The 14,125-nt window shown below is 41.6% G+C and overlaps 1 protein-coding gene across 1 annotated transcript; it reads right to left on the bottom strand.

Annotated features, from left to right (window-relative positions):
- Positions 1–2,708: 2,708 nt before the first annotated feature.
- Positions 2,709–14,125, bottom strand: MRPL23 (mitochondrial ribosomal protein L23; the record flags this gene model as incomplete). Its single annotated transcript, XM_081999965.1, has 5 exons — positions 2,709–3,021; positions 10,924–10,997; positions 12,874–12,956; positions 13,836–13,958; positions 14,100–14,125. 5 exons carry the CDS (start codon positions 14,123–14,125, stop codon positions 2,857–2,859), a joined length of 471 nt encoding a protein of 156 aa, XP_081856091.1. The 3' UTR covers positions 2,709–2,856.

Below are 14,125 nucleotides of genomic sequence, written 5' to 3'. Positions count from 1 at the left end.
TATGGCTGCTGATACAGCCAAGGACAGCTCGACACCTCTGTTAGCAGGGCTAGATGTGACCTCATAGGATCTGCTGATACCTTGCATCACCCAAAGTAAACATCAGGATGTGCTGGAAGGAGCACAATTTAGTGAACAAAACTACATAATTCTGAGTCCTTGCCCTAGTTTCACCACTCATTTGCTGTCCTTCTCGCTGGTACATGATTGCAATCTCCATTTTCATATTGAAGTATCATCTCTCTTATCTTCTAGCCTACCTGTACAGTTTGTGAAGCATCATATCAACTTCCTCAGAAACACTGGCCAACAAGGGACTGGGAGAAACTCCAGATCTTTTTAATCCCACTTCCATGGCAATCAGAAGCATTAAAGCAAAATAACTGTGGGTCAGGTAGCTGGTAACATTGCTCTCTTAAGCAGCTTAAGTATCTGCCAGAATTTGGTTGCAGCAACTTCATATAGATACAGGTATATTCATCTCTCTATTTGTTCCCTTTTGTGCCACTCCAGACAGAAACCTGCCTTGGAACATGAGCTAGAAATTAATCACACATGGAGAAATCAGAGTAGCAAAGCACGGTAGACCTATCCAGGGGCTTTTGATACTCGCTTAGCCTAGAGCATATTTGGGACTGCAAATAGACTCCTCTCAGCTTGGGTCCTCAATGCCAGTACAGAAGCTGGTGGCTCCAACTTCTCCTGAGGACAGGGAAGGCAGAGAGGCTGATGGTTAATACATCTCTTGCTGTTAGTCCTAATACGTGGAATACAGCCTCATTTATCCAGAACTGTCACACACCTGACTGCTTGCTCAAGGCTGACCAAACAGTTAGGAAGATATATGGCAGCACTAGATGAATGCTTTTCACTTATCTTTGCCATGGTGAACAAGATGGAGTTACCTATATTGGAGGTGACCACAAAGGAAAGTGAAGAAAAAATTGCAAACTACATAACGTTATAGTGTAGGAACAAAGCCCCAGTCCCAATACAGATCAGCTCCACACTGAGCTGAGAGTTTGAGAAACAGCCCCTTTAAAAAAATGTTTTAAAAAAAAGGAGGTGGCAGTGGGGAGGCTGTGTACAGCAGAGGAGAGACTCTTGCATCTAGACAAATTCAGTCATCCTACTTCAAAACTGCACGTTAGCTCCTGATTTAACCTGGAGTTTCACATGTCACTACAAAACTCTGGAAGTGTTGGCTTTGCAGATACGCCAAACATAAAAAATGTTTTCAGTGATCTCAGTATTTTTCCACATCTACTATTGTAATTCTGCTGGCAGACTGGGAGTAGCAAATCCTCCCTTATCTCCCTCCTCTCTGAGAGCATCTCTCTGCTTAAGCACCAGCTAACTTAGATCATCATGCTCCATCCCCCTTGGAAAATGGACAGAGTGGGGTGGGAGAGTCACTGTAAGCAACAAACCATAGAAGGAGAGGGACTGTCATGCAGAAGGGAAGTAGCAGAGGGAAAGAGGCAACTAATGAACAGAAGGGGGTGCGTAAAATCCTACTTGGATTGCCTCTCTGGGGAACAGCTGTTTCCCTGTAAACATCTTGCTAGCTGTCCAAACAAGTTCAGACACAGAACAATAAAGGAGAGCACCCGGGCAGAAGTGCATGGGCTCATTCACTACCCTGCCAATTGCTCCAAGTGGCAGAATCCAAAAGCCGGGGAAACTTTAGCCATTCGTTTAACCCTGCATGTGCTGGTGTTACAGCCAAGGGCCTGCAGAAACACATCCTTCTCTCTCTGTGAAGTCCTTTTTAGTCCCCCTTTTCCCCAGCTGTTTCTAACACATCAGCAGAGCACATTACTTGACAAAGGAAAAGAGGAAATATCCTCATCAGAGCAAGGAGAAACAGCCACAGAGCCAAGAAATGAAAAACCTGAACGTGGCAGACCTGGAGGCCTAGAAAAATTCTACCACTGCCCTGGCATCAGCAACTTGGAAGTAGAGGGAGTTGTACCAGAAAAAGTAAAAAGAGTCTTTTTATTACTCCTGAGCACAAAACAGCCTACACTGGCAGAAGCATTTCTATGCCAGTACAACTGTGTCCACACAGGACTCTTGCCAGCGCTGCAAGGTAGCTGTGGACAGGGGAAGGAATACAAGCACAGCCATGCCAGTAAACATTCCTAGGGCAGGCTGGCCACAGAAAGCAACTACCTGCACTACACATCAGCAAGCAGAGACTGTACACCACCTTTATCCATTCCTTGACACTTCTGGGGATCAAACATATAAGGTTACAAGTCTATCCAATAAACCCTGTCTCAAAATGCCACACAACTGTTAACAAAGGAGTGCAATCAGATCACATGCACATCTCCAGGAAAGGGGAGGTCCCTCTGCAAGGAAGGCAATGCACAGGGTAGCAGGACACCAGAACTGACAATAAGGGAACCCTATGTCCTGAGCTTATAGTCTAGTTATCAATCACCTTCATGTCCGCCTCTGACTGACCTAGCTTGACTCTTACACATTCTATTCAATGCAAACTACACATCCTGGGAAATGAAATGCCTCCTACTTTTACTCAAAATAACCCATAGAAGCAGGAAGAACGTAAGCACAGTGATACCCTCATAGTCAGAAACAACAAGCAGCAATTCCACATTTTAGAAATAGTCCACAAGTTCACAGGAAAGACCTGATGCAGTCAGATTTATTTTACCTTTTATTTCTTTAGGGTCATTTTGTTGTACTCATGCACAAACAGCCAGGAAAAAAGCCACGCTAGCAAGGCCTGCACAAGAATAAACATTCGGTCATTACAAGAAGGTAAGAGTGCAAGTTCTGCTGATCAAAATCCCTCTGAGCCTAAAGAAAGGCAGCTGGCTTGATGCATCAAAGTCCAAACCAATCGGGGACTCCACCTCGTCTGGGGTCACCTTTCTGCCTCTGCTTCTCTCTTTCCATATATTTATTCTTGAAGTCATCAAAAGAGCGAGTTTCTGTGTCTTGTTCTTTCTCTGGAAATAGGTTGGGAAACTGAAAGGTTTGTCCTTGGCCCTAAAGAGAAAACAAATGGTCAGAGAGACATTCCAGCCTTTCTGCAGTAGCTATGATGCATATACTTACAATGAAAGACCACCCTGAAGTGTCAGCTAGTGCAAAATGGTACCTCTTACCTCCCAAGATCTCTTTCCACCCCTCTCCCCACGATACACATATATCCCCCCCGCCAAAGGCTAACTTTCAGCTTCTCCTCTTTTCTCTGCTAATTAAGACACTGACATCTTTTTTTACAGATGAATAGTCAGAAGATGGACACCTCTTCAAAGACTTTGAACCAGCTCAGAGGTGTTCTCTGAGTCATACGGTAAAAGCAAGATGAGCAAAGTAAGTGATTTTGTTAAAGTAACACCATCGAGGAAATACACAGTGGGGCAGGCAGTCATCATGTTAACACTCAGGGTGTAGGTACTGGTTACAGTTGTTTAGATCTCAGCTAAAGATAAGACAGAACAGTCCTAGCAGCTGTTACTGCAGGGCGTAATGTGGGAATACAGAACAACAGATATCAGAGGTCTCTTATCAACAGGAATAAAGACTACAGTGTAAAACAATTACAGTGGGAACAATCTGTCTAATACATCACTGATGAGATTAAAGTGATTACATCTGCATCAGTCATTCTGCCTAACAGACAAGTCATTTTAGTGAAACATCATCATCAGATCTATGTCTCCCACTTGGAAAATAAACATTTGCTTGGTCTCTGGTTTTTATCTAACAGCAGGAAACTATTATTCTGTGGAAATGTTCTACCCCATTAACATTATCTACTTACTTTTTAGTGGTGTTTGCACTAAGCACAACTTCATTAAAACTCAACAATATCAGCCCTTCCATTCCACATGGAATTTTGCATAATGAAACTCATAACTGATAGCTCCTAACTCTAAAATTACCCTCCAAAATATTTACAAACTTTACCATACATTAACTTCCTTGGCAGCATACTGCATACAGAAATCTCAACAAAAGCATTTAATTGCTTCAGATGAAAACACGGGGTTTTTTGGTTTTTTGGTTTTTTTCAGATTAGCCAATCTTTACATTTGTGCAATAAACACAATCAAACAAGTGGCCCAGTTATGAAATAGTTCCACAAAGGACATGAAAGGAGCCTTCCACAACACGGCTACCTATACTACATTTTGGGATCAGAAATGTGACATAAGTAAATCCAAAAAAACCATGCCCCTGACCCAGCTGAATGTGTGCTATGTTTCATTTAGCCATATACACTGAACCTGGTAATCTACAGGTGTGAAAGAATTTAAACCTCAAGCATACACTTTGGAAAGAAAAAAACATGACTTATCCCGGTTGAGCTTATCCAGACTAGAATCTAGGAAATATCAACTCATACCCAGCAATGCTCCGGTTGTTTTTGTAGTGCATACTTCTTGGGGGTTTCCTAAGAGCCTGACCATACTACAAAAACAACAAGGGAGCTGCTGTGTACATTGCTCTTTCCTCAATTCTAGCCTGGATAACATCAACTGGAACAAATCAAGGTTTTCCTTTCCATGGTGAACACGCTGGGGTTTCAACTCTTTTGTACCTTTAAATTACCAACAGGTATGCTTGTAATAGCTGTCCTATGACAATTAAAGCACAGTTCCATTTCAAGGCACAGAAACTTGCCTTATCAATGTCCTTGAGCAATCCCAAAGCTGTAGCCTACTGAAACTCTTCCTGCAGTAGGATCAGCAGCAAGCACCCTTAAGGCCAAGCACTGCCCAAGATTTCAGCACACTAAAACATTTGGAAAAGAATTTGTTTCTATTACAAAAAATTACTACCTTTTAATTGCACTGCAGGCGGGTCACTCAGCCCCTGGTATCTATAGAACAGACCGGGCCAATTCTAAGGACTCGTCTGCCCTGAAGGAAGCCATTTTAGTTAAACAAGTCAGAAAACAATTCAGGCTAACATGGTAGGCATACCACCTACACTGAAAATTTGAGAACTATTTATATTGGTAAAAGTGTAGTAAGGGGCTGTTCTTGTTATGCAGCACTTCCACGCTGGTATGCTTCCAGCACCAATGCACTTCCCTTATTGGAGAATGAAGGAAAGCTGTCCCTAAAGCATACTAACAACATCCATGGTAATTCACTAAGCATTGCAAAACAGTTATTATTTTTAAAAGACAGGGAAAAAAACAAAAAAAAGATACACACAGATGCTGTAGCAAAACCAGACAAACCTTTCAGCTGTTTATCAAAGTGCTCACAGTTCCCAGTTCCCATTTCAAGGCTGGTGAAAGTCAAATATTGAGCTGAAAATGTCAATTTGTATCTGGAGTCTTTTAATAAATCAAAATCAGCACAGACAAGTTGGCTCTTTCCAGCTCTTGTTTTGTGAAGAAATTCTGATTTTGGCTGGCAGCCAGACACGATTCGAAACAGCCAAGACATTACACCCTGAGAACTGAAGGTTGATAAATCTTAAGTAACAATACTATGCAGTAATACTGCACTGTAAGACTCTGAAGTGATGAAAGCTCTTTGAAAAATAGCCGTTGTGCATGCTCAGTAGCTAGTTTTCAGAAGAAGCCTGTATCTTGGGTATTTCAAAATTTCAAAAATACCAAAAGGCATCAACTTACATAAAGGATTGTGAGTCTGTACAGGCATATTTACATTCAGTGCATCTTCCACATGACGCCAGAGGATACTGAGGTTCAAGGCCATATACTACCTTCTCAAGAAAATGCCTACCAAAGGAATGGAGGGATCATCATGCCTTTATGCTGTGCTGCTTTTTCTTACACTTTTTCTTTGCAAAAGGTTTCCCTTCTGTACCGCAACCATTTGACAACCATATGATAAATGCATCCTCAGAATGAATTCCTAACAGAAATAAAGCAAACAACTAAATTTCTACCAAGTTCAATAGCGTTTTATCTAGTTTGCGAACTGCTAGAACATGAAATGCTGGCATATTAAACCATAGAGAAAAATTTTGGCTTATTCATAAACCTTGCATTTGTTCAGTTTTACCTTTTGAAAGCCATTTAACCAAGGTCATCCTTTTAACTACTGAATTACTGAAATCCACATAAACTGAAACGGGCTCTAAAAAGGTTAGGTCACAGTCCTCCTGTAGAACTTCTGCCAGCATAGTTACCTTACTTAGAAGCACAGAGGAAGGGGGAGAAAATAAGAACATCTTCCTACCTGACATAGCTGTGCTAAAAGAAAATCCTGTAAAAAAGACAGACACTGGCAAAAAATCATTTTGCTCAGGTAATTAGTCTGTCTTGGAACTGGATGCTGCACTGCCAGCAAAGTAACTTTTTCACCAATGTGAAGTGATACACTGATACTCTGGAGTTTGTCAGGATAAGCTCTACCACCACATGCTCTTATACGTAAGCGAGCTTTTATAATGTTAAAAAAAAACCCACATAAAAACATACAAAGCAAGTCAGAGAGGCAGTATTAAAACACCTAAAAAATAAAGGCAACATAATGATTTTAAGCATTGCTATTCTCAATTTAGGGTCTTCCCAGAGATGTCCCTTTTTCCTACAAATTCTAAGATTATGCACAAGTGAAATGTGTGGTCCAGTGTTTAGATTACAGAAATGGGAGCCATTAAACTTCTACTTCTGCACAACTCTAATCCTCGCTTCAGCATTACCCAAATGTAAAACTGATTTATATACAAGGTCTTATGAGGATTCATCTGTTAAATGGTAACATCCTTCAAGATAAAAAGTGACCTAAGCATCAAACATGTATTTTCCCCTTAGATTTCAAGCCTTTTTCATTAGAAAGGCCGAAAATACACCTGTTGTCTGAGTCTGTAGACGGAGTTATCACATGGAGTGGTACAAATTGCCCCCATTCATTTTAATGAGAGGCTAAGTGACCATAATTAGGTCTATGAAGTCAAGTGTTAGCCTTTCCACTGCTGAGCTTCATGTCAGAAAATTGCTGGAAGGATTATCCAGTGCAAACTCACTTATACTTCTCTGACCTTTGCGTCCCTTGAAAAGTTTAGGAATGGAAGGTCAGCACAGATACCATTGTGTAGGAATGACGCAGCAAACACTGATCGTGTAAACAACTGTGAGATCTTCTGATTATTTAGATAATTGAAGCACTTACTACTGTCCTTCAGAATTAGGAGAAAAGTGATGTTTATAGTATCGTTAACTAAAAAAAATGTTGGACTCCCAACAGCATGGGATTCAGTCCAGCAGTAGCAGCAAATGCAGCTAAGTTTAATAATCCAGTGCATTTGAACAATTCTCCTACAATTGCAGTGGTAACATCTGGTGTTATAATGTATGGCAAAACAGCACAGAAAACAACTTCAAAAATCCACACAAGAATGACACAGCACACGAAGCATCCAAGTTTCTTCTGAATTCACTACATGTCAAAAGAAAACTGCTGTCACATCTGATGTGCAAATAGGTTAATTACTATGAATGTACCGGACACTCTAAACAGCATTTGAGGAGAAAGTATTTGCAAAAATGTTCCCACCAGTGCCATCATTCATGCAGCTAAATAGGTGTTAGTCCTTATGTTGACAAGGTCAGACTCCTTTTTACAGCCATCTCCATTAGATTTCTCAAAACAGGTTTAATTAAAAATAGGTCTGGATTCCAGAGCCTTGTCTACAGTTGTGCTCCCACGGGTGCTAACACCTGTTGAGCTAAACCAGTGAGAACACTGACAGAGGAGGAGGGGATGTTGTTTTTTTTTAATTTCCCTGACGTTGATGCAAATGTAAAGTTTCCCACTGGCTTTTTTTTTTTTTAATAACATTGGTATAATTATAACTGTATTGGAGTAAGGAGAAAGATTGCTGTATTACCTTTGTTTTATCTACTTCACAAAGATATATAGCTTTGTTTTTAATTAAAAAAATAAAAACGTAAAAGAGTAGCATTTGATACCCAGGGTCGTAAGTCTCTAACTTAAACCTTTCTCACCACATTCCAAAAGGCAAAAAAAGGCAGGCAGGCTCTGGAATGGCAAGATATTGTTGATCCACAGCCTTCTACAATTTGAGGTATTTTTTTTAGTGTGAAAATATTATGCTTGGACAGTTCATGTATTTGTCCAGTTACAGCCTGAGAATAAAGTAAACAGCTCTGAAACTCCAAGAAATAGTATTTGGAAAAGAAAGGACAACAATTCTTACATGTGGAACAGCTGGGGCACTAATCTGACGCCTAAGGCTATGTTGACTATGACTTCATACACCTTCCACCTTTGAGACACTTGCAGTAAGTTAATGGATATGCATGTTGCTCTGGGACACATAAGGTGGTGTTTTATGAAGCACGGAAGCGTAACTGGTCATGAGAATATACTCAATTTCATTCAGGTAAACCACACCACAGCCGCTAGCAAGTCGTGCTGGAAAGAGCAATACTCCCACCTAGTGGGCAATAGAAAGATCAACCCAAGACCTTCCAAAAACACATCCTTATTTTTCCAGTCACAAGCAGTTTTAACTTGAAACTGGATTAATGAGAGAAAACACAGCTGGTAAAAATGGTGGGAAAGCCCAGCTACTCTGACTCACGGCATATGCAAACTAATTCACATGAAAATAAGGATTTTACAGTGGTTACCAAAGACTTTCCTAAATTAGGCAGATATTAACAATGGACTGCATGGGGCCTGTTACAGCCTGAATCAAACCGAGAATGAAGGCAAAACCTTCAGTTTCAGAAATGACACTGCGTTTCTGGCCTCATCCACTGTTTAAAGATGGTGTGAACACAGAACTGGGAGCTCATTGTCTGAGACACCATAGCTGGTGATGAAAAGCAAAGAACAAAAGGAAAAAGTCGGGGGGGGACACACCAAGGACAGACAAACCTAAATGTTAAAGGAATTACCAGACACCAACAGCAATAGAAAAAAAAAGACAGCAAAGAGACTAGGAATGAGGTGAAGGGAAAATGCACAGACCAAGCTTCACTGACAAGAGTTTAGTAAGTGGTCAGGATTCCCTCACTTTGGATGAGGTCCGGCACCGAAAGGTGGTCCCCTGACCCCATTCATGGGTCCGATGGAAAACATGGCATTGTTTAAAAACTTATGATGATACTATAGTATAGGGCAACACAGTAAGGGACACTTGCTGTCTCATGTACCAAGAGTTGTCCTCAGGCACAGTTCCACAGGGCTCTGTGCAGACTAATTTGTCCAGCAGACAAAATGAGAGGCTGGAGGAATGACCAGTTACTGCTGTCCAACTGCCTCCAGTACCGAGCTAGTTTGTGTAATTCTCCTCTCCACCATGGAGCTGCCCTTAAGGTAATGGCAATTATTCTAGGTTCAGAGGTTTGATATGAAATAAATGCACAAAGACACTGCCTTAAATGAGTAGCTTGCTCCACAGAACAGGAGCATTTTGCTTCCCACTCCTTCCCCCTGAGTATCTATGGGTTGCAAACTACTCCCTTCTCAGCCCAGCAGACAAAAGAAACAAGACTGCATTAAATACAGTGAATAAGATTTGAGAACTGACCAGAGTTTGATAAAAATCCATGTCTGCTTCAATCTTGGGAAACCAGTCTCTAAAAACAAAGAAGTCACTAGCAAAAGGCCCTGACAATGGAAAGTGCTTGCAATTACTTACTAAGGAACACTCAGAGAAAGCAACTTTCATGTAAGATACAACATCACTCCTGGCATTCAGTTCCTCAGCTGTGTTCTTAAGGAATCGTTCATACCTGATCTCTCACAGACAAAACCCTAGCACAGACAATCCAGGAGGGAGAATTTGCCCACCAAAGCAGAGATTCTTCCTTGAAAAAAGGAATGTGTTTTTTAGCCGCTGTAATGCAAAATCCTCACGGAGATGAGGTTACCTTTAACGTCAGCACAGTAAATCAAGGTCAGTCCTCATCTGAATACAACTCTCTTACTTTCTATTAACATTGTACTTTAAACTGTTCTTTTAAAGGTAAGGGCTATCTAGAAAAACACACTCTCCTCACTTCCCAGAAGGGGCTTCCCTTTCCCAGAAGGGGCTTAGCGAAAAACTTCTAAGCACGTATAAACTTTGAAAAATTAAAAAAAAAACCCAACAGATTTTCCATTGTCTGTGCCTCTTTAGTTTGACTCTACATCCATATGAAGTCTTATGCGGTCTCCAAGATCATATAGTGCTCCCCCCACACTGAATCTTTGTCCCAGGATGGAGTAACACTGAGGCTGTGTTGCCAAGAGCAATTTTGAGCTTATGGTTTTACAACCATAAATAGCATTCCTTTAATGTAATTTTGGTCTGTGAAGGAGTTTTCTGTCACTGGTTGCATTTCTTTTTTACATAGTGACAGGTAAGCCCAAAAGAAGTCTAAACTATAATATGCTCCTGTTATGAAAGAAACTCATAAGAACATGAAGCTCCTTTTCCACTGGGCAACCAACATACGTTTCAGAACCCGGTTTAGCCACAAAGCACGCTTGTTAGACATGACTAAAAGCTCTCCAAGGAATATGCCTTAGTCTTCTCTGAAATCCAAAAAGCTTTAATAAGAAGTTCCCTACACTTACAATATATTCTTTCACTTACTGAACATTTCAGCAATCAACCACACAAGTCGTGAACCTTCCAGCACACAGAGTACAGGGTCAGCATGAAACTCACTGGCAAAGCAGCACCGTATGACATCAGACCATAACTTACATACAGACTTCAAACAAATATGGGACTTGAAAACTAACCATTTGTTTGAATTTGACTTTTAGACTAAGTCATTAAATCTCTTTATACATTCTGGAACCTATTAAAGAAAATGTCATTATTAGAGGATTGGCAGAAATATTCAGCTAACCTGACAATTCACTGAACATTACTTCTAGCTTGGCTGGTCAACAGTCCCTTCCTCTTTCCCCACATGCATCCATGTTAACTCACCAGCTGTACATAGGCAACCTTGTAATCTGGTTTCTTCACTCTCTGATTCTTGTGATTCCTCTTGTTGTTTGCACCTGCAGATATGAAGAGAGCCCCACCTTTAGCTTTCCAGGACTTCCAAGTTCCCCAAAGCAAGGTCAAGCTGAAGGGGGAACGGGGGACAGGGAACGGGGATGACACTTCACTAGTTCTGATCTATTGTTAAGAGGAATGCTCTTTCTTCAGTACCAACACAGTGTTACAATTACTAAAATGTACTGAAATTGGTACACACTACTCTCCTTTTTTTCAAGTAGGGAACCAAGGCATCACCAGACTCAGGCTGCTGACTGCCATTGTGCCTTCACATCACACAAAAAGTTTGCAAAGAAGCAAGGAGACAAGTCTCCTGAGTAGGGGGCCAGGAGTGATAAATCGTCCTCCCAACATCAACAGCTTCAGGAAGACAAGGAGGAAATGACCGCTGAACAGCTTCAAACTTGTCAACTTTTACTCCCTAGCTAATGAGCTGGATCTACAAACAGACTTTTCCTAACATACAAACTTTTCCTAATACAGACAGACAGAAAGCACCTCAACCTTCTGCAAGTACGCTGGTCACAACAGAGTGGGAAGTTCAATTTATTCCCTGCATGTTAGGCAGACGTTAAAGCTCTCAATTATTAGACACTGTAACCTCCTTTCCTTTTTTCTCCCGGAATATATACATTCTACCATCACTTCCATTAGCAGTGGGAGATGAAATGATTATAAGGACAAGCATGAATAATTTTCAGTGCTGTTTGGAACTTCATGTGTTTGGTATTTAAGACTTTATTTAATTCTATTTTTCACATAAGCATATTACAGATGATGTTTCTGTTTTTTCTTCTTTTACATGTTCTGAGTTTACAACTTTATTTTGAAGGTTTTTCTTTCATTCTCCATTTTTCACTATTACAGCTTTTTTTTTCCCTATCCCTTTTTTAAAATCATCCCTACTCTTACCATTATAAACACATCAATCAATTCCTTTGCTACAGACACTGCATGGAAAAAGAAAAACCCAGCCATCAAAGATGTGCTAACCAACAAGTCACTTTCCATCTGATTAATGCACCGCCTGGTGATCAAAAAGGTTAAGTAATGTGAAAATTACATTCCTGACTTTGCACGGCATCCAAACTGCAGTCAGAGAAGCTCTGGGGAAGGAAGCATGCATGTGTAAAGGCGACCTTATATAAATTTAGCTTATTTCAGTTAGAGATGGGTCCCTCTGCTGTAAGTCAGAGTTCAGTATAACTAAAACTAGGAACGTTTTTTTCTTTTTCTCTTGGGTTGGTTTTATGCTGGGGTGGCACAGGGGAGAAATACCATCAGTTGAAGCCTGCAAGTCTGTAGCAGAAACGTGGTAACGACAGGTGATGAAAAATGGAAGGTTTTTCGATATATTTTTCTGACATTATCTACTGATCTAACAGAATATTCTTTCTTTGCTCTACAAACTTTGCCTTTTGTTAGACCGTAACACCTCCTCTGTGTGCGTGCTCAGTAATCTCAACCCACTTTTTTTTTTTTTAAAAAAAAAAGGCTATGGCTGAAATTAAGTTTAATTACTAATTTTATTTAAAAAAATGAAGCAGTTCCTTCTGCAGTGAGACACCCACTGGTCTTCATGGAGAAATGGTACCAGCTACAAAAAGCATACAGCACAAGCTAGATAAAAAGAAAAATCTCAATCTTGACAGTTAAAACTAAACTTATGTCATAATCTAATCAAAGCATTCAAATATGAAGTGGTGCATATTCATTTCAAGGGACAAATAAACAACTAAGCAGATAGACATCACCAGCTAAGCACGTGGAACTGAAGTCTGTTGAAATCTAATGGACCTTCTGATAGGAAAAGTCTTTTCTGCTTATGCAGGGATGCTGCAAATTCATCCCTTTGGATTACTCAGTTGCACTTACCATACTGTATCCTGGTCCTCACAGCAGCTACCGGCACATTGTATATTTTTTCAAGGTAATTCTTGATATCCACTTTTGTCATTCTAGGCAATGCAAAAACATTTTTGTGAAAGAAAGAAGGAAAAGTATAAATATTATAAATAAAATAAAACAGAGACAGTATTTATAGACTGGTTGAATAAATACATCTGGAATAAATACATCTTCTCCTTTTAAGCAAGGTAGCTCTAACTGCACAAAAGTATAAACTCAACATAGATCACACACTGTTACGGCAATGCATTACCCATAAACTGTACAGTGACAAATATTTTATCCTCTGTAGCCTCAATAGTCAAAACCTCAGATATATTCTGTTTCAGCAAGAGTGCGTGGGCTTTCTCACCGCCCGAGCTGAGAACCCTTTCTAATCTTCTGAATATCATTTTCTAATCTTTTCAGCACCCACCACAGGCTTTACTGTGAGCAACCATATCGGTCAGGATAAGAGAGTCCTGACAAATACCTGGACATCACCTCTTTTTCTCTGGATCATTTTCATAAGCTCTTCTTTCTTCCTCAGCCTGTCCCTGGGAAGGCTGAGCCTCAGTAACACTCAGGAAGAGAAGCCAAGCAAAGCTCGTATTTAAATTATTGCCCTCGCAGCCCTATAAAAGATCTGCCTGATGCAGAAGCCACTTCCCCCAGGACAAAGGGTACTATCTGGCACTTCGTCTTCCCACCCCTCAGCTAACCGGGCAACCTGCAGCCCTGATGGAGGCGACCAGAGGCAGTGTGCCGGGACGTGTGGCACTGCGGGGTGTGTGTTTGTGTGTGTGCTCTATAAGTGCTGGGGTCCCTCTGCACCATCCGGGCGGCGCTGGGCCCTTCCCGCGGCAGGGCAGGGCAGGGCAGGGCAGGCCCAGATCCGCAACGGCTCCCGCTACGCCATGCCGCACCCTGTGCTCCGTCCCCGCACTCACTCCATGGAGACGCGGAACTGGACGGTGTCCTCGGGCTGCGGCACGCCGGGCCGCACCGCCAGCATGAAGAAGTTGGGCCGGAAGATCCGCAGCTGCGGGCCGCCCAGCTGGAACAGCGGGTACCTGCGGGGAGACGACGACGCCACTGACCGACAAACCGACCGACCGACCGACACCCCAACACGAGCCCGACCGACACCCCTCCCACCATCACCCCGAGCCGAGCCCGCCCGGCCTGGCCCCCGCCGCGGCCGGCCCACTCACACGGCCTTCCTGGCGCCCGTCGCCAT

This window comes from Phaethon aethereus (genome assembly GCF_964289735.1).
Source record: "Phaethon aethereus genome assembly, chromosome: 5".
In the NCBI taxonomy this organism is placed as follows: Eukaryota; Metazoa; Chordata; class Aves; order Phaethontiformes; family Phaethontidae; genus Phaethon; species Phaethon aethereus.
This window is presented reverse-complemented; position numbering and strand designations above follow the sequence as displayed.